Source organism: Cyprinus carpio, chromosome B9 (assembly GCF_018340385.1).
Source record: "Cyprinus carpio isolate SPL01 chromosome B9, ASM1834038v1, whole genome shotgun sequence".
In the NCBI taxonomy this organism is placed as follows: domain Eukaryota; kingdom Metazoa; phylum Chordata; class Actinopteri; order Cypriniformes; family Cyprinidae; genus Cyprinus; species Cyprinus carpio.
In genome coordinates this window covers 21,603,922-21,625,494 of record NC_056605.1, presented here as the reverse complement: position 1 = coordinate 21,625,494, position 21,573 = coordinate 21,603,922, and the positions used below count along the sequence as shown (strand labels likewise).

At 38.6% G+C, this 21,573-nt stretch overlaps 1 protein-coding gene across 1 annotated transcript; it reads left to right on the top strand.

Annotated features, from left to right (window-relative positions):
- Positions 1 to 5,094: 5,094 nt before the first annotated feature.
- Positions 5,095 to 20,458, top strand: LOC109087709 (norrin-like). The gene is made up of 3 exons (XM_042731538.1): positions 5,095 to 5,303; positions 13,119 to 13,474; positions 19,357 to 20,458. The coding sequence occupies exons 2-3, from the start codon at positions 13,283 to 13,285 to the stop codon at positions 19,579 to 19,581; spliced, it is 417 nt and encodes a 138-aa protein (XP_042587472.1). The 5' UTR covers positions 5,095 to 5,303; positions 13,119 to 13,282; the 3' UTR covers positions 19,582 to 20,458.
- The last annotated feature ends 1,115 nt before the right edge of the window (positions 20,459 to 21,573 follow it).

Here is a 21,573-nt window from a genome sequence, read left to right as displayed (position 1 = left end):
TGTAACCGTAATGTTCAACCATAGCGTTATGAAGCGACAAGAATAATTTTTGTATGCGAAGAAAACAAAAATAATGACTTTATTCAACAATTTGTCTCATCTGTGTCTCTCCGCATCACCGTAGCACCATTTTGGAGAATATCCGCATACAAAAAGTATTCTCGTCACTTCATAAAGTTATAGTTGAACCACTGATGGCAGATGGACAATTCTGATGATGTCTTTCATACTTTTCTGGACCTTGACAGTGTAATTTACCTGGCAGTCAATGGGACAGTCACAAGCCTCCCGGATTTCATCCAAAATATCTTAAATTGTGTTCTGAAAATGAACAAAGCTTTTACGGGTTTGGAACGACATGGGGGTAAGTGATTAATGACAACATTTCCATTTTGGGGTGGAGTATCCCTTTAAGTTGTATTTACAATATTGTTCCAGAACAGTTCAAACCAAATATTCAGGTGTGTGCAGTGCATTTTATGGAGGATGAAGACTGTTTCCTGGGAGAGTAGCCTACAATGTAGCCTACAAATAATGCTGACTCACAGCCTGTAAGTACGTTTTCATATTTAAAGGATTTGCCACTGATGATTCAAAGACGAGTTTTGAGCAGTGTAGAGTAGTGCTTGTTGTTTGTTGTTTCTCCGATCACAAATGCAGACATGGTTTTATGTTTACACGGCGTGACGCAACGCAACGCTTAAAAAGTCAGTATAAGTCATTATAATCAGTAATTATTTCCCCACTGGATGCAACAAATGCCTCGTTTGTAATGGGTTTTTTGCCTCGTAGCTCCGGGACATTGTTTTGTATTATTGTTATGGGTTTTACATTTAAGTAAAAAGTTTGAGTTTTTAGTATAATCACAATGCACTGGATAGCTGGCCAATCAGCATACACCTCGCTTTTCAGACCGATGAGCTTTGTAAAAAACAACAAGTTTCAGAAAGGCGAGGCATAGAGGAGCAACAATAATGTACAGTATGTGGAAAATAATGTATTTTTTTAACCTTAAACCACGTAAACACATTTCATTACACCAATTACACAAAATAATGTTCTTTTTTAGCAACGTCATATGACCCCTTTAAGAGAATTTTCGCGGGCAAAAAAGGTAAATTGTCAATAGCGCGCAGTCATGTATAAGCACAGTCATTTCTGTTGCTTAATATACTCTATATTCAACTACAAATTATTGATATAGACAGTATAAATTGTTAAGAGACTTAAAGCGGTCAATTTAGCAAAATTTTGTGGACATAGAAGGTCCATTATCCATTATAGTGTAGCAATGCAAGAACCACTCAGACAGCAGTCACATTTTACACAGAGATGCTGGTTGATCAAACTTGAACACAAGCAAAATGTGTGGGGATTCTTTCTCCCTCAGGTGAAACTGCCTTTCAGAACATTAAGCAATAGCATGTTCATCGTTTTAATATTTCCTGGCTCTTGTTTAACTGATGTTTATTCAGTCTCCAGTCGAGTCTCCTTAAATTTCTGAACAGGAAAATGTAATAAAAGTATCTGGTGCAAAAGATCTCCAATTAATTTTTAAAAGGTCTATTGGTGGTTGCTAAACGTTCCATTGGCCTTTTCTCACATTTCTGGGTTTCTCAGCAGCGGAAGTCGTCATAGTTGGGTTAACTTGAAGAGCAGTGAATGGGAGAGTACCACAAATATAATTTTTGCATTCCCATTTGCCCAAATAGCAAAAGAAAACCTTCAACGATAGTGTTTTCATGACTTTCAATAAAATGAAAAAAATTGTGAGAGACTGATAACAGCAGTCAGAAGAGAGAACAATGTCAAATTTATCGTCCATCCCATAGACGCTGCATTAGAAACACCCGCGCATTAGCATTAACCGTTTTTTGTTTGTTTGTTTGTTTGTTTTTTTTGTAATTTGAAGCAAAGGTAATATAATACAGAGAATAGTGTTATAAATGTACATACATTTAAAAAAAATACAAATATGAAAAAAACTTTCGAGGATTTATGATGCTGATGACCGTTAAACGCGTCATCACAGTCTTGTGAAAAGGGTCCATTATAGAGTTATAGTTAAAACCAATCGTATTGCTTTAGTTTTTAATTCTTTTGCAAATATCTTAGCCAAACTGACTTACTACACCAGACCTTAAGTTTTGAACCAAAATTATTTAACCACTACACCACCACTAAACCACGGTAGACAGAGTTTAAATAGTAAGAGGAGAACTCTTCCCTTTAAGGTGAAGTGTGACATTTTTCAAACCTAAAACACATGTTTAAGATTATTATGCAGATACAACTAGGTTCGTACACAAATTCCACACTTCAGCTTTAGGAGCTATATAAAATTTCAAAGGCTTTCAACAAAAATAAAATTCTGCCTTTTCTTTTTTTCAGTTTCACAACGCAATGTCTTGCAATTTCATATTCAAATCTTGTTAACATTCATGATAAATGATACATTTTTAATTATCCCCCAGTACAAAACTGCAACCCTAGACCTCAGTACCTTGAAATAGTCTGAAAGTGAACGGAAGTATATATTCTTTAATACAGCATCTAATACATATATTCAGATTTGTTTTATCTAATAGAAGACACCACTTACATTAACTGCCTAAATACAACACAATTAAACAAGATGTCCTTCTTATTTTATAAGTTTTAATTTAATAGGAAAAGCTGCTGGAACTTAGTGGATGCCGGTCATTTTGCATTGTCCTTTTCATAGCTACAGACTTGACAAGGCCTACAGCAGTTGGCACACTGATAGTAAACAGGCAGAATTAAGTCATTTTAGGAGGCCAGTGACAGCCTCGGGTACACATGGGGAAACAGTTACATTCCCCTCAGTTTTGCCTTTAGATGGTCTTGTTTTTTTTTGTTTTTTTTACAGCGCCGTTATAATTGACTCCACTTTCCCAACTTAATCACACAGAAATTTTATAATATATCTGTATTTTCTGTTATTTCCTTGCTAAGAACCTATTTTAGTAGGTATGTGTTTTTGCCTGCTAAACCTGGTACAGTGATCAATGCAAAGTTGTCTTTGGCAAGTATTATTTTAAATAGCTAGAGGAAGAAAAGTTTTTCTACACCGGCTGTAAATTTGGACCATGGACTATTTTCATCCAGGTCAGTGTTCCCAGAGGAGCTCATTTCTGGAAGACTGTGCGACAGCATGCATTGTTTTAATATAAATCACCCGAAATTATGAGGCTTTTTTGTCATGTAGCTTGAAATGAGACTTCATGATCAAATCCGAGTTTGAAAACTTTGGCTCACTTCATGTTCTGTGCTTGACAAGCTGCTTTGCAAACCCTCATTCTGTCTGTTGTGGCTGAAAATAAAAGCCAAATTCAGTTGAAGGGGAGACAGATATGAATCTGTGGATAAAATGCATGGATGAATACTGTCATGTAAGAAGACATCAAGGCAAACGCAATGTCTTTTGACAATACTCACCCCCTTTACCCTCCTTGAAAATGATGGGTCTTTCATAAAAAGGTTTGAATGCACTGAAGCAAATAATAGATGGATGGACAAATGCAGACTGTAAATCACTTGATATAATACTTGTGCCACATCAGATTGCAAAACGGAAGTTGAAAGAATAGTTGAGTGTTGAAAGACTGCAGATGCTCCTGGATACAATAAAAATATAATGGACAGGCATGAGAAGGGCTCGTTTCCAGAACGGGAAGCTTTCGGAGGAAATCTCTGCTAAGGCTATTTTGCTCTCGCTGACATACCAGGTCAACGGCAGTCTTCATTTGTCTCACAGTTGTAGAAAAGTTTCAGAGAAATTATTTATTTTTATTCTTATGTATGCATATGTGTATGCCTCACTTAAATTCCTAGCTAGCAGCCGTGTAACATAACCCTGTTGTCATGATCAGCCCACTTTAAATTAGCATTTCGCTAATCTACTGAGATTTGCAGTGTGTGAACAGGAGTTGGGTCAAGTGGTCAAGAGATAGAAGGTGAGAACATTTGTGAGGTCACACCAAGCCTTGCAGGTAATTTATACTGAGTAAACATTTGACCTCCTGCGCTTTTAGCACAGACTTTATTTCTCAAGGGGCTTCTAACTTGGCATGATGGTTTGTGTGTGCTATCTGATCACGTTTTGTGCTGCATTTCTTTTGTAAAACTGTACGTTAGTCAATATTCACAGTTAAGTTAGTCTGCGTTGGCATTTTCTTTTCTATAAGAAGCTTCAAACTAAGTCATTTTCAATTTTTTGGCAGACTTAGCATCATGGAAACTACTGGATAAAGTTGGTAAGATCTGACAATCGAGCCACAAACCTTCAGTCTGCTTTCAGATGAAATCCATATCTCGAAAGTTTCTCCCTCTAGTGCCAATATTTGAAGTAATTTAATTTCAACTGCCTCCTCGACCACGATGTTTAAAGGACATTTTTGGCCACAGAAGGACAAACTTCGAGAAAAACAGAAATGCTTGCTGGATTCTCTCCATGTCGGAGATGTGAAATAGTAATTATGCGTTCATTGGGAACTTATAATTGCACATCTGTTTTTTATTTTATATTCCAAGAATGCGGTTATGTGCTTTGCATTTGAATGCAATTTCTTCGTATTTTGTAAGAATTTCAAAACACGTGCTAGCGTATGAAGATGTGAATTTAATACAGCTTTTGTCAATCCCCCTTTGTAGTTATTCTTGAGGTAGAAAAAAAATCATTTTTTTCCATTATCCTACAACATATAACTACATACATACTTCAGAATAGCTTCCAGCTGGATTGAGTTACACCTCCCAAGTCTCATGGAAGACAGCAACGAAACCCAGCAGACCAATTGTTTTTAAGTAAACTCTGCTAACAGTTTTATAACCTGGACCTCATAAAAGAGGGCCAAACTTCTGGTCAGTCCTCTTGATTTGGCTGGAATCCCCATTTGCTTGTCGGTGTGGCAGCTGGGGGCGAGTATGTGTGTGTCCCTAAGGTGATATACGACTGCTGTGTCACGTTCCACATCTGACAACCATCCCAAGATGTACATCATCCATCCTTTTCCCTTTTCCATGTGATTCCTCAATAAAAGAGGGGGTGTGAATGTCAAAGCGGAGGGGAGGGGAGCCGAGAGGGAGGGGAAGGAGTAAGAGCTCACACACAATCGGCATGCGTGAGAGAGAGTAAAAGAGAAACAGAGAGAGGGGAGAGAGCAAGTGGATGAAGGAGAAGGAGAGATCTAAAGGCAATTGTTGCTTAAAAAAAATTCATTTCTGTCCTAGAGGAGCCAGCTGGGATTGAATTCTGTAGGTTAAGCGGCACCAGGCAGAAGGTAAGACCACCAGCATTGTAAAGGTGATTAGGTCATCAGAGTTACTTTTCACTGGCTGCAAGGTTATCGCTATACATTTGTGTTTTATTGATTCCTTGTTTCGGCAGCTCATATCTTTAAAAAAAAATACTAAATATAAATAAATTATTTAATATATAAATAAATAGCTATAAATATGAATTAGATATTTTATATATATATATATATATATTACTGTTTTTATTACATTTCTTAATTCTTAGATTTTTCTTTTTTAATATACTGCATTGCCAGAAGTGACAAGCTAATTATGGTCATCGATTGACCTCACAATTTAAGAATCCAATTTTAAGAGAGATTGCATATTAATTACATTAAGATCAGACACATAGTGGGTTTTGCTCTGAAATGACTCGTAACCGAAGGAAAATGGCTATGTTATAAATGACGAGCTTCACATAATGTGTGCTGTGGGAGACCGGTTGCTAAGGTAAGCCATCAGCTGCTTGTCTAGCACAGACAGGGACTGAATACTCAATTTAATGCAAAGCCAGAGGTCTTTAGCCGAGCGCACCAGATGAGAAATCATAGATATTCTGAGGATTGTTTATGGAGCTTGAGGAAGAGGTGAACTAGAACACACTTCCCTCAGGATATAATAATAGATATAAAAACAGACAGTGTCAACCAGTGCGCAACTCATTCATAATCAGTACTGCATAACAGTCCTTTGACGACTCTTCAAGCTCTTTACAAAGATATTAAAGCCTGAGGTATTTTCAGAAGATGACGACAGCCATCAATTTGCACGTCACATTAAAGCGGGAAGGTTAATGGCACAACATAACAGGGTAAACCCCACCACGGATTTACTGTGCGCAGACCCTTTCATCCTTTAGCATTCCAATCAGACCGGCGCTTTTCTGAGAAGCTAAAAGTAAAGCTAACATTAGTTTAGCATTGGCTCACATGGTGCCCTGGCTATTGGCAACAAGCTACTTTCAAATCCACTGTGTTTGTCTTATCTTTATCACAGGAGATATATTTAGTGTGGGCTTTAGTGTGGAGACATGGGTTACTGGCGTCGGCGTGTGGTGGCAGTGCCCCTGGCATGCTGCTTGGGTTGCAGATGGGCATGGGAGGAGGGCTGCGGGGTGATCCCAGCAGGAATCTGCCCTTTGGTTTATTAAAAGCCGGTCAAACAATAGGGTGCTAAACAAGTAGAAAACAGTGACATAACCCCTTCACCGGAGGAGGAGGTTTGGGCATGTCAATGTGACTGAGAAGACAATTCTGCTTATTGGCAAATACTAGGTGACCACACGACTCACTCAACAACTGTGGACTCAGCTGCTGTCAGACCCATCAAGAGCGCCCTTTTGAAGTTTTGATGATACCCTTGTTAGAGTACTCAAACGATGAAATGAAATCTGAGGGATTCATAGGAAACATGATGTGATTCATTTCAATTTTCTTGTATAATCAACAAATATAGTTTTTATTATACATCAGTTCAGTTGTGGGGATTTTTAGTGACTCTTTCCTTACACCAGTAGGTGGCGACAAGGTGACAATTAAGTATTCATCAAACAATGAGCAAAAAGTACCCAGATAACCTATTACTTCCGCTAAGATTCTGATGTGTGCATCTAATGAACACTTTACTATCCCTTGAGGCCATGGCAGTTGCAAATGGCACTGAAGCCATGCAATTAACACTAAGTCACATGACAGTGACAACATGGCAGATGTAGTACGTCTGCATTTCATTCATACTACATGTTCAGTCTATATAGAATGTAATTTTTAATGGTTACAAAGTATGTTTTAATTCAAATGTAGTACCTACTTAATAATTCATTACATTTATATAGCGCTTTTCTAGGCACTCAAAGCGCTTTACATTGTCAGGGGGTATCTCTTTATCCACCACCAGTGTGCAGCATCCACCTGGATGATGCGACAGCAGCCATAGTGTGCCAGAACGGCCACCACACACCAGCTTATTGGTGGAGAGGAGACAGATTGATGAAGCCAATCAGCAGATATGGGGATGGTTAGGAGGACATAATGGTCAGAAGCCAATGGGCAGATTTGGCCGGGATGGCAAGGTCACACCCCTACTCTTTTCAAAAGACATCCAGGGATTTTTAAAGGGTTACTCCAGCACAAAATGAAAATTTTGTCATTAATCACTTACCCCCATGTGGTTCCAAACCTGTAAAAGCTTCGTACGTCTTCGGAACACAACTTAAGATATTTTGGATGAAAACCGGGAGGCTTATCGTCTAATCTGAAGGACGGTGCTTGTTGACAGTATAGTGCCCCATCACTATACTGGGGTGCTAGGACCCACACTGACCACAGGGAGAGCACCCACTGCTGGCCTCACTAGTACCTCTTCCAGCAGCAACCTATTTTTTGCAGGAGGTCTCCCATCAAAAGTATTGACCAGGCTCAACCCAACTTAGCTTCAGTGGGCTTGGTCTTGGGGTACAGGGTGATATGGCTGCTGGTTAGTACTTATTATGCAAACCCACCTAGTGTCTTTAAAAACAGGACAGATAATCTTTTTCTCCAATGATTCATTCAAAAAAAACTGAATCATTCAGGAAAAAGACTACTGTTTATTGCTCTAAGTTTCACAACAGATCTCACAACAGAATATGCAGAACCATTTTTGTTGACTGCAAAAATACACAAACTACCATCCAATTTTGTGTCTAAAATTTAAGTTACTCAATATTAGCATAGTGTTTACTCCAGTATCATGATTCCTTTTATACAACATTATTGTGTAATCGCTATGATCCAGATTAAATGTTCTTCCAATTTGATTATGTTCTCAGCATAGTTTGGTTTGAAGGCATTAGGCGACTTCGAGATGGATTAGCTCTGAAATTGAGCTCTATCTTCAAATAAGCCCATTTCAGCACAGCAGTGTTGAGGAAACTATAACTAATAATGTGGATTCAATTGTCTCAATCCACATAATCCAACCCCTTAGGTGGTTTTGAGTAGAAAATCCTCCTTAAAATGACAGTCTGTGCTTTATCTTAAGCAGGAAGAGCAGCAAGGGTTAGAACAGGAGACGGAGACTGAGATATCAAGAGCCTACTCATGATCCCCTTGAGTTCTTGCAGTGTCTGCAATGAAAAACCACTATGTGAAGATGCCCTGGCATGTAAAGCTTGTTGTTCCCACATTTTATACCCTCTAAATCAAATAGACACTATGGTTTTTAATGGTATCACAACACAGAGTGAGGTGAGTAGCAGCACTGAATAGTATGCAACGACTCCTGCCATATGGCCTTTAAACTGTGGCTGCTTTTGAATGTCAGGAATTTCACAGTCCTAATGGTGCAGACGGCGAGGCCCCTCTCAGTCTTGCTATGGCCTGAGAGGATCAGCCATGTTCAAAAGATCCATACTCTATTTCCACAACCACCAGTGCCACGCCTAGGGACAGTTCATTGCAGGGAACTGCTCCCTAAGTCGCGTTATAGCTACTGACGGGACTCCCGGTTAAGATGCGGTCCCTAAGAGAGCAGTCTGGGCCTGGGAGTTCAGTGCAGTGGGGTTCTGGCATGTCTCACCCAGCCCTGGCTCCTGCCTTCCTCTTAAATTTGTTTATTTTTTATTTTTTTTTCTTCCTGTGGGATAAAATTTGGCAGTTAGTGAATATAAAAGATACCCTGTTTTGCATCTTGCAACTAGGAAATATTATAGGGATAGCTCACTTTTACTCACATTCGTGTCGCTCCAATGACTTTGTTTCTTCTGAGGGACACAAAAGATGATATTTTCAAGAATGTTTCAACTTTTTATGCCACCAATAAAAAATTGAAACAACACTGACTTCACTTCATGGACAATTTTTTTTATTGTATTTTTTCCACAGAATAATAAAGTAATAATATAATAAAGGGAACACTTTATTTTAAGGATCAATTCTCAGTATTAACTAGTAGCTTATTAGCATGCATATTACTAGCTGTTTATTAGTACTAATAAAGCACATAGTAATGCTTTATTCTGCATAACCTTATTCAAGACCTTTTAATCCACCCCCTACCTAAACTTAGGGTGTATTCACACCTGTCTTGTTTGGTTCGATTGAAATGAACTCTGGTTCATGTCCCCCTTTGGTGCAGATCTTTTTAGCAGGTGTGAATACAGCAATCGCACTCTGGTGCACACCAAACAACCGAACCGAGACCCAGCTGAAGATGTGGTTTAGGTTCGGTTCCAAACGAACTCTGGTACAGTTCGTTTAAGGTGTGAATATGATCCGACCTCGATCCGACAGAACTGCAGAAAGCACTGCGCCTTTTGCGTAAACAGTCTGGAGAAGACACATAAAAATCTGGATGTGTTTAGCAAGTTCAGCGAAAGGATGAAGGAGAGGGGATTTGAGCGGTCTCCCACAAATCATGTTGAGCGGTTTCTTCCCCATAGAAGTACATTATAAGGAAACATAACATGGTTTAACGTACCTTAACAACGACCGGGGAAAACCAAACTTTTGCCAGATTTTGCATATAATGAACACCATTTTGCATCCACGTTAAGCTGTTTCCATATAATAGACACCTGTGGGGGAGAAAGTTATATTAACTTAATATTAACTTAACGAGAAATTATTCACTTCATACGCTGAATAAGAGCTCATTCTTATGACAGTAGCAAGTGATATAAGTATTATAAGTAAAATTTGACAGATGTTTGGTTTTCCACGGTCATTGTTAAGGTAGGCTACATTAAACCACATTAAGCTGTTTCCTTATAATGGACTTCTATGGGGGAGAAAATGCTTAACGCGATATTATTCACTTTATCTGTGGAATAAGGACTCGTTCTTTTGACGGTAGTCAGTGTTTATTACAAGTAAGGTTTGACAGAAATTTGGTTTTCCCTGGTCGGTGTTTAGGTATGTTAAGTGTTTTAGAATGTCCCCACTTGCCAAACCCTGCCATCGCTTTCCTATGCACGCCGTTTTTTTTTAATATACCTAATCTGTCTTCTGTGCAGTGCCATGGTCAGTATGTCATGGTAGGCGCATATAAGAGCATGCTCTCTCCGCCGGAACCGTCTTGCGGCACTTTTTCATCTTCGCAAAATTCTTGTTGCAACATCGTATAGATGACATTGTCTCATCTGATGTTCATAAGGGTCTTCATATTGCATTTGTAGCTAATAACAGAAAATCAGTAAAATAATAACAATTGCACTACGAAAAATCTCCATGATTAGCCTGTTTTCGAACTTCCTGATTTTCCCTGCTTGAGAATTTCTGTCCAATGAATGGATGACCTTAGCACACGTGTGGTTTTGTTTACAATTTTTGGTTCACTTGCAAAAAGGGCAGTGTGAAAGCGAACCGCACCAAACAAAAAAAATCAACATTGTATTTGGTCCAGACCAAAGCAAGTGAACTAGTGGACTTTCCTGGTGTGAATACATCCATTAATAAGCAGCAAATTAGGAGTTTATTGAGGGAAAACCCCTAGTTATTAGTGAACATGTGTTCCCTATTCTAAAGTGTTACCATAATAATATATATAATAAAGTAAAAAGAATAAAGAGATTCATAAAGGTTTAGAATGATATGAGAGTGAGTAATTCCAAAGACTGTGTACCAAGATGGTTTACTTATATTATTTATGCATGGAAGAAACAGATGAAATATGTCAGAATAAGTCCCATCTTCTAAATTAAAAGGTCAATTGCCAATTTGTAAAGCAATTGTGTCACTGCAACCACTATTAGAAGCTTCAGTTACCATAGAAACAGTCCTAGGCTTGCACTTAGGATGACTGTATATGCACACTGGCTGGACCAACCTCAAGTATAAACCATATAAACCATTTGAGTGTAAAAAAAAACAACAACATAATGAGACACCATATTGAAAACAACAGCATGTCAGATTTTGCTGCTGATTTGAAATATGTTATTAAATTATGAGTTTTTGAGATTTCGGTATTTCCCCAATTTAAGTAGATAGGAGTTGGTCTAGCATGCCTGAAATAGCTTCCCGGGGGCATTGCAAATATGGCCACTGAGTAAACTGACTTTGGTAATGATGATAGAATTTTCATTTTTAGAAGTTTTACAATGTATCACACTGTGGCAAAAATATTCTGGTTAAACACTTTGGTTTAGACACCTCCAAAAATGTCCATGCTGAGAAAAACAAGTTCTTGTCTCTGTCTCTGATTGTACTGTGAGAGCTAATTAAAGAAAATTTGAGTACATCTTGCATCAGATAATTGTTAAGCTAAGATTCCAGCACGTCAAAGCTAATTTTCCTAGTCTATAAACTCCAAAATTTAAGTTTACAAAGTGGATAGATACGCCAGAGAGGGAAACAATTCCTCTGCTTAGAGTTGGACAGATGTGGTGGATTCCGTCTGAGATGGAGGAGATTGTAAGTCCTTCTGCTGTTTGTAGACACACAGGGCTTTATAAATCTACAGGCCGAAGCAGGTATGGACACTATGGTGATCAACATTACCTTACATTGACTTCTGGCAAGAAGAAACACACCCTCAACTGTCCTAACAGCACTAGAAGCTTTTGACCGATGAAGCTGCCATGAATGATTGCGGCATGAGGTCACCGTCTCATTGTTTATGAACTAAATTGGATCTGTAGTTATCTTTTGAGCTGGGGTGTCTACACTGCATTGTAAATGCCTATTACGGTGCCTACAGATCAGTGCGGCAGACGCCCTCAACCAGGTTTGAATGTCAACAGTCTTGTCTGGGCATGATGATGATGATGAAGATGGCGGCTGGTATGCCCAATATTAAATAAATGATCAAACAAGAGCGTCCTGTATTTAAAGCATCCAAGTTAAGAACAGACTTTGATATGTGCTTTTGTAAACCCAGCAACACATGCTCTCCGGTGCAGTTAAACATTTCAGGGAGTATTTATTTAAACAGGCAAATTGATACCTAAAATCCTTATGCGAGGAATGTTAAAGTTAAATGAGTCGCTCCGGTAAGAAAAACACAAGGAGAAAGCTTTAAATTAGTCTGATGTGCTTGCGATTTCAGAGCAATTGCGAGTTTCGAAATAAAATTGGAAAGAGGTTTAGATATAATGCAAGGCATTGTTTTAGTGAAAGATAATTTCCTCTCTGTCTGCTCCAGGTTTGCGGAGTCGGTTACCCTCAGGGCTCTGCTACTCATTCTCCCCCTCATTACACCAAACCTTTTAGCAGTTGTGGCTCAGTGAATTTAACTACCGCGCACGAAACATTGTCATGAGGACTGTAAAGCCTAAGCTCATGAAAAAATAAGTATATATAAATAAATATGTACCTAAGTTGGCAGTTGTTTCGCTGTCATGAGAGAACTTGCGTGGAGACTTATTTCTTTTTATGAAAAATTCATTTCTGGGGAAATTTACTCCAGGCTGTTTATTAATATATTAGGTTTCTTTGCTGTGTAATAAAAACACCATGTTTTTGTTCAGTGTTGGGATTGTTAGAATAACACTACAGCGGTCTGCCAGCACTCCTCATACATCACAGCCCACTTTTTCCTGGCTGGAGACATGGCAGCAATCACCTTAACCAGCTGGCAAAGGCACAACAGACATCTGTCTCGGGTCATCTGTCACTGCCGGGTTCTCACGCAGACAAACTCCCACTCTCCCTTACTCTGCACCTTACCTTACCTGCCCAGTCCCTCCACTAACAATTTAAACAGCTCCACTCACTAGGTGTAACGTGCGAAACATTACCTGATATCGCACTCTCAGGTGGGTGTCTTTACTGCAGCTTGCGTCCTGGTCTAACTGTGGTTCCTTTCTTTACCCACAGACACATCCAGAACACTCAAGAGGATGGCTGAGTTTAAAGAGAACGCTCACTACATGTTTCGGTTCACATATGCGGCATCAACATCACAGTGGAGAGCTCTTTGTTGTCTTCTGTAGGAGACGGTCAAGCTTTCTTTTCTTTTACCTGTGGAATTTGTGGACAATATGAGGAACTCAGTCGTTCTAAGCCAGCCTGGGATTCTACTTCTTCTGGTCACATGTCCTCTGCTGACAATCCTGCATGGTGTAATCTGTAAGGCAGAGAGTGGACACTTAGGGGACAATGATCCTGACAGGTGTATGAGACATCATTTTGTTGAGACCATCACACATCCTGTTTACAAGTGCAATTCAAAGGTAAGACGACAAAATGTTAACAACAATGATTTACAGTTCAGCGAGTCATTCAGAACTCAGAAATGCATCTGAACAACTAACTGACTGAACAAACTGATTCAAACTGCAAACACAGAAATGAGTTACAGGATGTAAATCTTTTTGACTAACTTATTAAAATGAATGATTGACTTCTTAAAAAGAAACAGAGTCATAAGAATTAAGACTAAAACTATTAAATTTTTTTTTAAATTGAAATACATTTTAAATGAAGCAAAATCTAAATATTAAATGAAAACTTAAACTTATAGAACTGTCCTGGGAAATAACTGAAATAGAGGTACTAGAATTACTACTAGCACTAGAACTAAAAAAAAACAAAAAAAAAACACAGACACAAAACAGAAATTTCTTGCATCTCACCGATGTCAGTTTGATTTAAAATTATTGTCACATTTTTATTTTTGCCGCATGTCAGTGTGGAGAAGTTGTGGTCTTATTTTTTTTTAAAGAAAAGAAAAAAAGAAAGTCTTATTAGCATCCAAGTGAAAGTCACACAAAATCGAGCTCCCATGATCCTTACTGCATTACAAAAATGGTCTGGGAGGTCAGATCCTCTTGTAAGACAATACACTCTCTACACCCACAAACTTTCCTGCTAACAAGCTGCTTAAAAACAAATCAAGTCTCCTGGTGTTTAAAAGGTTTTACATTTAAATACTGACCCCAGGGATGTCGCTCATAATTAGAACCCAAGGCTGAGAAGAAACCTTGTTTTCATTTATTGAATCAGATAGCACGGCTGGCTTGTCTAATGACCTCTACCTTTAGTTACTTTGACATCTTGGCAAGGAACACTGCAAACAGCCTGCCTGTGCGGCCCAAAGCCTCGCCAGAAATAAGCACTCATGGGGTGCATAAAATATCTGGGAGATGGCACAGTTCCAGGGTTCCACACAGTGCTGTGCCTGAAACATTTTTTGGTTATCGAAACAATAGAGTGCCTCAAAAACTTCCCCTCAAAATAAAGCCATGGATAATAAACACTCTGGGATGAGTTCCAGATGCTCTGATTCACCTGTACCCCTCAGAAGGGCAGCCTCTCATGATCTGTATATCGTGAATTAAGATTCTCAGGCTCTTGTTCTTACAAACCCAGCTGGGCTGTGTCAACAAATATCCAACATCCAATAAACTAAAGATGAGCTAGTCAGCCACCTGTGCTTGAGCTGAAAATATTCATTCTGCAAGCATTACACACTGTATTTTCTAATTATAAGACAAACAACCTTGATAATCCAAAAGCGTAGTCGGTTAAACATATATTCAAGGATCTAAATGAGACAGCCGAGTCTGTCTAAAATAATTAAGACAGATTCTGAGTACATGATTTTTTTTTACTGTTGCTTCCAGAAAGTGATTAGTGAATAGGGTTGGGAAAAAATACTGATATTACAATTAATTGTAATTTTCATTTTAAAGATCTCTACTTCAAATCCCAAGAACTATCCTTTATGTTGCCAGCACAGTTTTCACAGTTTTCGCACTTCGCTCAATTAGTCATTAATGAATGAAATGAATTTACCATCTTGATCTTTGAATCTCATTCAGCAAAATGTGCTCATCTTTATTCAAATCATTTTGTTCATTGCTAAAAGGTTAAATTTCATGATAAAATGTTAAAGGGGTCATCGGATGCTACATGCACTTTGGCAAGTTGTTTGAACTAAAATGTATGTTGGCAGTAAACACAACCACCCTATAATGATAATTTTTTTTTTTTTTTTTTTTTTTTTTTTTTTTTTTATCTACTAATATCTTTACCTCTTTCTCAAATCGGGCCGATCTCAGATGACTGTCTTTGTGATGTTGGGTCAGCAGAGCTCATTAACATTTAAAGGAAAATGCTACAAAACGGCTTGCTCTGAAAAGAGCTGTTTTTAACAGGGTAAAAAAGGTGTTTTTTACACTACCATTGAGAAATTTTAATCCAAACTGTTGCAGACTTTTCATTAAGACCCCAAAGAATCATATCAACTTGTGGAAAATGGGCATCAGATGACCCCTTTAATATTTTCAACAGGCAACTTCGCAGAACAAGCAATCATACCAACATGTATTTTATTCTGATTTAGGAAAATTATTATAATGCAGCCAAAGATACATTACAAGACAAATAACCTTCAGAGTCCTGAGTCTTTTATTCATTTGTCATTTGACAAATGTAGTGAACAGATGTTTTAGAAGGACCCAACACGTTTTTATGTGAGCTGCAGTTCGAATTTAAATAGATTATGACATATGCATGGTACCACATTTTTATCAAATTATCCTTGCAGACTGCAGGCAATTTATACATATGATGAGTATGAATCACAAACAAATGCCCTTTTTTTTAGTAAATCACAAACATTCAGCGCAACCATTGTAGTCAGATTCAAAAACAAATGACTCTTATAAACCGGTTCATTTTAGTGAATTAAAAACTTTCAGTCCAACTGGTGTAGTACCATTGACAAACAAATGACTCTTACGAACCGGTTCTTTTTAGTCAATCAGTGGCGCAACTGCAAGTGTGATATTGCTTTTACACAACAGTTCAATAACCAAGAAGTTAATATTTCTAAATAAAATCACAAAGGGATAATGTTAAGCTCTGGTCAACACAGTGGTAGGGTTCCTGAATGAATCAACATTGTGAAAAAAATTGATTCAGTGACGCACTCGTAAAGACAATCACTTGTTACCAACTGACTTAATGTAATCTTCTGAAAGAATCCTCACAAACTAATGCACAGACTGAAGCCTGAGTGTGTCTGGAATGGCAAACACATACAAGTGGAGTGATACAAGCAGTGAAAGTCAACAGAACAAAAGTCAAGTGCAGCTTTACAGAAGAAAAGAAATGTAAAGTTTTCTTCATCCACAAAATACTTAACAGTTTCATTTTTAAAATTCATATTTTTATAATGTACCAAGAAGGTTCCCTGTATAATTACCAGATAATTTCTTGGATATGTAAGCAAAATGGACACTATAGACAATCTGAAATACGTTTCCACTCTGGAAATAAATCGGACAGTTTGTATTATGCAATGAACAGTTAAAATTTCCTGTCTCTAAAACAGTTTCTGATTGACAGGCAAGTACACAGGCCCATTGTCTAAAAGCAGCACAATGGATTAAGCTCAACTCAGTCACCTTTAAAGAAGCTTGTTACACATTGCATTAGTTATGAGGATGGCTGTTGCTTCCATGCAAATTTCAGCAGTGCGACACAATAGGATCCACCTGCGCAGTCACTCTGAGATAAATATAGAGTGGAAGAAGAGCTTACATCTGCTGCCCAGCTTTTGTCACCTTGCCATGTTTCCTTGGATATCCATCTTCCGTTGGCCACACACCTCCACTGCACCTCCCTCTGAAATCCCCCACATCTCTCCACCGATTGTTTTACGAACATGGCCGTATGCCTACAGTTTCAGGTGACATTAAATAATGACATCAGCTAAAAGCAGCAAGCAAATGCCGCTTCATTCATGGATGTCGGACCATGAGTGATGCATATCGGGTGCTTTTTGGCTTCAGACAGGCTAGTGTTCCTTATAATGGGGGTGACACTCTGCTAACACTATGCAGCTGAAAGACAACATGACATAGGAGTCCATTTACGGAGTGTTCAGGAATGTGGCGGCCCGTGGTCTGGCCAGCACCTCATATTCCGAATCAGTAGACCACTGAACTGGGTCACGTTTGTGTCTATCATTGCAGATGAGCATCACTCATTAACCTTTAATTACCAGAGCACTCTTATTTTTTTGCACTTTTATTTGTTTTTGGTTTTTTTGATGAGCGAATCCCTCTTTGATGAGCGAGCCAGTAACTTCAGCGGTGTAGCCAGGTGGATCAATGACCCCCATAAATCGGTTCCACAAAGTGCAAAGCATTTTATCTGTCACACAACAATCCTCACAAAGCAGACGAGGCAAATTATTAGATTGAGGTATTTGGGGGAGTCAAGTAGCTTGAGCATCCAGGTCTGGGAGAGATCAACCACACTCCCATCAACATGCAGGTGCAAGGTCAAGGTGTGAAAGTACACAAGCTTTCTTTGTTCAACACTTTCTCAGGAAGCTTATCTTAGTCCTGACACAGGGTTCAAATTAGGGATGGCACAAGACTCTTGCTTTATAATAGCTAAACATGTTTGTGCACAAGTTCCACTGATGAAACTACTATAGAAAATAATGTCTTTAACACACATTCCACAGTTTATGTATTCAAAAAGGGGTATAGCCAATTTGGGACTACAAAAATCAAGACTGAAAATGGCTTAATTTCTTTCTCTCTTTTTTTAACTTAATTTATTTAAAAAATAAATTAATTAAAGGGATAGTTCACCCAAACATGAAAATTCTGGCATTAATTACTCACCCTCATGTTGTTCCAAACCCATAAGACCTTTGTTCATCTAAGGAACACAAATTATAATATTTTGGATGAAACCCCAGATCTTTCTAACCCTGAATAGACAGCAATGCAACTACCGTGTTCAAGGCCCAGAGATGTAGAAAGGACATTGTTAAAGGGGTCATTGGATGCCCATTTTCCACAAGTTGATATGATTCTTTAGGGTCTTAATGAAAAGTCTATAAAGTGAAAGTGAGGTGACATACAGCCAAGTATGGTGACCCACACTCAGAATTCGTGCTCTGCATTTAACCCATCCAAAGTGCACACACAGCAGTGAACACACACACACTGTGAACACACACCTGGAGCAGTGGGCAGTCATTTATGCTGCGGCGCCCGGGGAGCAGTTGGGGGTTCAGTGCCTTGGTCACTTGGTCTCTAACTACTAGGCCACGACTTATAACATACTTTGGTTAAAATTTCTCAATGGTAGTGTACAAAAAAAATTTACCTTGTCAAAAAACGCTCTGTTTTCAGCAAGCTGTTTTTAGTCTATGTCGCTTTAAATGATAATGAGCTCTGCTGACCCCGCCCCTCTCTTCCGTCAGGGGACGAGCAGACTGTAAACTTCAGCCGTGAAACTGGCTAATTGGCACATTATTAGGAAAGGCAAATATCAAATAAAAAACTCTTATAGTCCTTCTGTAAATGAAGCTGGATCACAAATGATTCCCTTGTACATAGACCCATCTAGGCAGAGTGGGATCAGCGCATTCCCTTCAAAACGAAAGTAACGTTAATCCTCTGATGCTTCAGAGGCTCAGATGTCGGGAGTAATTGACGACTACTTTATTCATTATAACATCCAACAACAAAATACCTCAATCTCTTAATCGGAGACATTCTTGTGTTCCTCTGCCCCGACACAATGGCGGACAGCTCACAGCTTACTCAGGGCGGGTTGAAGGTAAGACGGTCTTGTCAATCAACCATCGTGGGAGGGGCCTGTGCAGAACTACGTCATTCTGACAGGAATCTCAGAACAGCCTAATTTGAGATTTAAAAAAAAAAACACTGGGTGGATTTTTATCATCATAGGGTGTGTACACACACTTCCAACACACATTTATGTTCAAACAACTTGTAAAGTGAATTTTGCATCCGATGACCCCTATAAAATAGTCCATGTGACAACAGTGGTTCAACCGTAATTTTATGAAGCAGAGCTTTATATTACATTTCTGTGCTTTGAACATGGTAGTTGCACTCATCAAAAATATCTTAATTTGTGTTCCGAAGACAAACGAAGGTCTTATGTGTTAGGAACGACATAATGACTATTCCTTGAACTATTCCTTTAAACAAATTGGGCTCAGATTCAATTTTTTGCAGATAGATTGATTGATACATAGACAGGCAGATAGATGGATAGATAGACAAATAGACAGCTTACTCAAAAATGGGACTAATTAACCTTTTTTGCTCCACAGATGGTTCTCCTGGCTCGATGTGAGGGTCACTGCAGCCACACGTCCCGCTCAGACCCGCTGATCTCTTTCAGCTCTGTCCTGAAGCAGCCTTTCAAAAGCACGTGTTTCTGCTGCCGTCCACATACCTCCAAACTGAAGGCAGTACGTCTGCGATGCTCAGGTGGGACACGGATAACCGCTACTTACCGCTACATCCTTGCGTGCAGCTGCGAGGAGTGCAGCTGAATAAATTTGTCATGGAGAAAGACTCTCTGGCTTAAACACATTAAATAAAAAGTTGAAGGTACACTTTATTGCTGATGATTCAGAGCAAGCATTTTACGATTCATTAGCACTGCCGCAATGTTGCCAACAACCCATCAAGAATTCAAGAAGAATCACGTCACATGTAAAGCGGCGCATGCACTTGGATTTCCAGATGTCGGCCCACCAGTCGCACCTGCGCATGCGCTCAGCCCGTCAATTTACTTTTATTGCATTCCATTGTTTTGATCACTGCGTGTGTAAAATAGCGGATGCCGACAACAAAATCATAAATCTTGAAGAAAATCTGATGAAGTTGAAGGGGAGTCACTTTGGCGTACTATGTTTTACAGTATCTGAGAGACTTGATACACAGACCAGGACAGAAATGTTTGCATAGACAATGCAAGTGGTGGTGAACTATAAAAGTTTGAGTTATGTCTAGAATAGAAATTGATAGTTAACCCCCCTTAAGTCTGGTTTGGAATCATGTGACAAAATGTTGGGGTGAATTGTCCCTTTATGGTCTCTGGATTTGCTCACGTTCCAGCATACATTTTTGCTTCATTATACTGGCTTAATATTTAAACAATGAAAAATACTCTTGTAACGATCATATTGCCAATTTTAGACTTTGTAAACCTCCTACAGCTTTTTTACTGTGGAGTTCACAGCAATCTACCATGCCAGACTGTATGTGGAAAATGTCAGTGTTAAGTCTGTTTATTTTATCATCAAAGTCTCGCAATGGCTCATGACACATAATAGCAGCGGGTTGTCATGCTAATCATGTACAGTTATGATAACTATAATGTTTGCATTGTGGTATTGTACAGTAAATGACGAGTACCATATATATATATATATATATATATATATATATATATATATATATATATATATATATATATATATATATATATATAAATGAAAGAAAATGTATTGTTCCTTAAATTTCTGTTGTCTGTGGAAATAAATTCACCCTCTACAAATTGCTGAAACTGTACCCCTGGGAAATTATGACAGTTTGATTGCTGGACAGGTTTGTACTCCACTACTAACCTGACAGCTTTTTGGGCTCTGCACATGAATCCAATAAACAGTGCCCTTTTGTTTTTAAAGACTGACTGGCTGCCTTGTGCTAGCTGTCTTGTTACACATACTTTGGCTCCTCGATACAATGTGACTTTCAGTGGGGCTATAATTAACTTAATGGCTAATTTGACAGCATGACAGACAGTCCACATAATAGCTGTCAGTTGAGTTCTCTGTAATTTTTATGGCTGCCCCAAGACATCTCCCTACACGATCGGCTGCAGAACCGAGGCACCCGGTTAAATGTCATATCACATTGTTCTCTGACCTTCTGTTAATTCTAACAGAATGTTCCAGGTGTTGTACACGTGTGCTTCTTTATTCCCTTTCTAACAAGTGATAATTCAAGCAAAACCGACAAGTGATTTAAACAGAATCGGGTTAAGTATTTCACCTGATTACTGTTAATTGAAGCCAGTCCTGATTTTGGCCCAGAAGTGTGATTTTTCCTTTTTCTGTGATGTCCACTTGAGTGAAGGTGATGTTTAACCATCTAAAACAAAAAAAGGTAAGTGATTTTCTCCCAGAAATCGTACAGAGATCTCATGATTCCAGAATAAAATACAAAGGAATTGTGATCATTGAATCGACACATCACTGCAATATCCTTTTGATCTCTCATAAGATACCAATATGAGGCAGTGTAGTATCCTGTCCTCTCACGTTATTAAACTGAAACCAATATCAGCTGCAATTTTTCATTACTTAAATTGAAATTATTCACTTGTGTATTTTTATTACTCACTCTCTTCTTTGAAACAATACTCCTTTACTGAGCTTGCACACACAGCTACTTGCAATTAAATCTGTTGTCAGAAAAACAAAAAAAGCAAAAATATTGTATGTCTTACACATTGTAAAAGAATGTACATAATTCCC

What these genes read in the sequence shown, in the direction of transcription:
- LOC109087709 (XM_042731538.1), top strand. Translation starts at nt 13,283, where the DNA reads ATGAGGAACTCAGTCGTTCTAAGCCAGCCTGGGATTCTACTTCTTCTG. An exon ending in TTTACAAGTGCAATTCAAAG is followed by an intron (nt 13,475 to 19,356) that starts GTAAGACGACAA and finishes TTTGCTCCACAG; the next exon opens with ATGGTTCTCCTGGCTCGATG.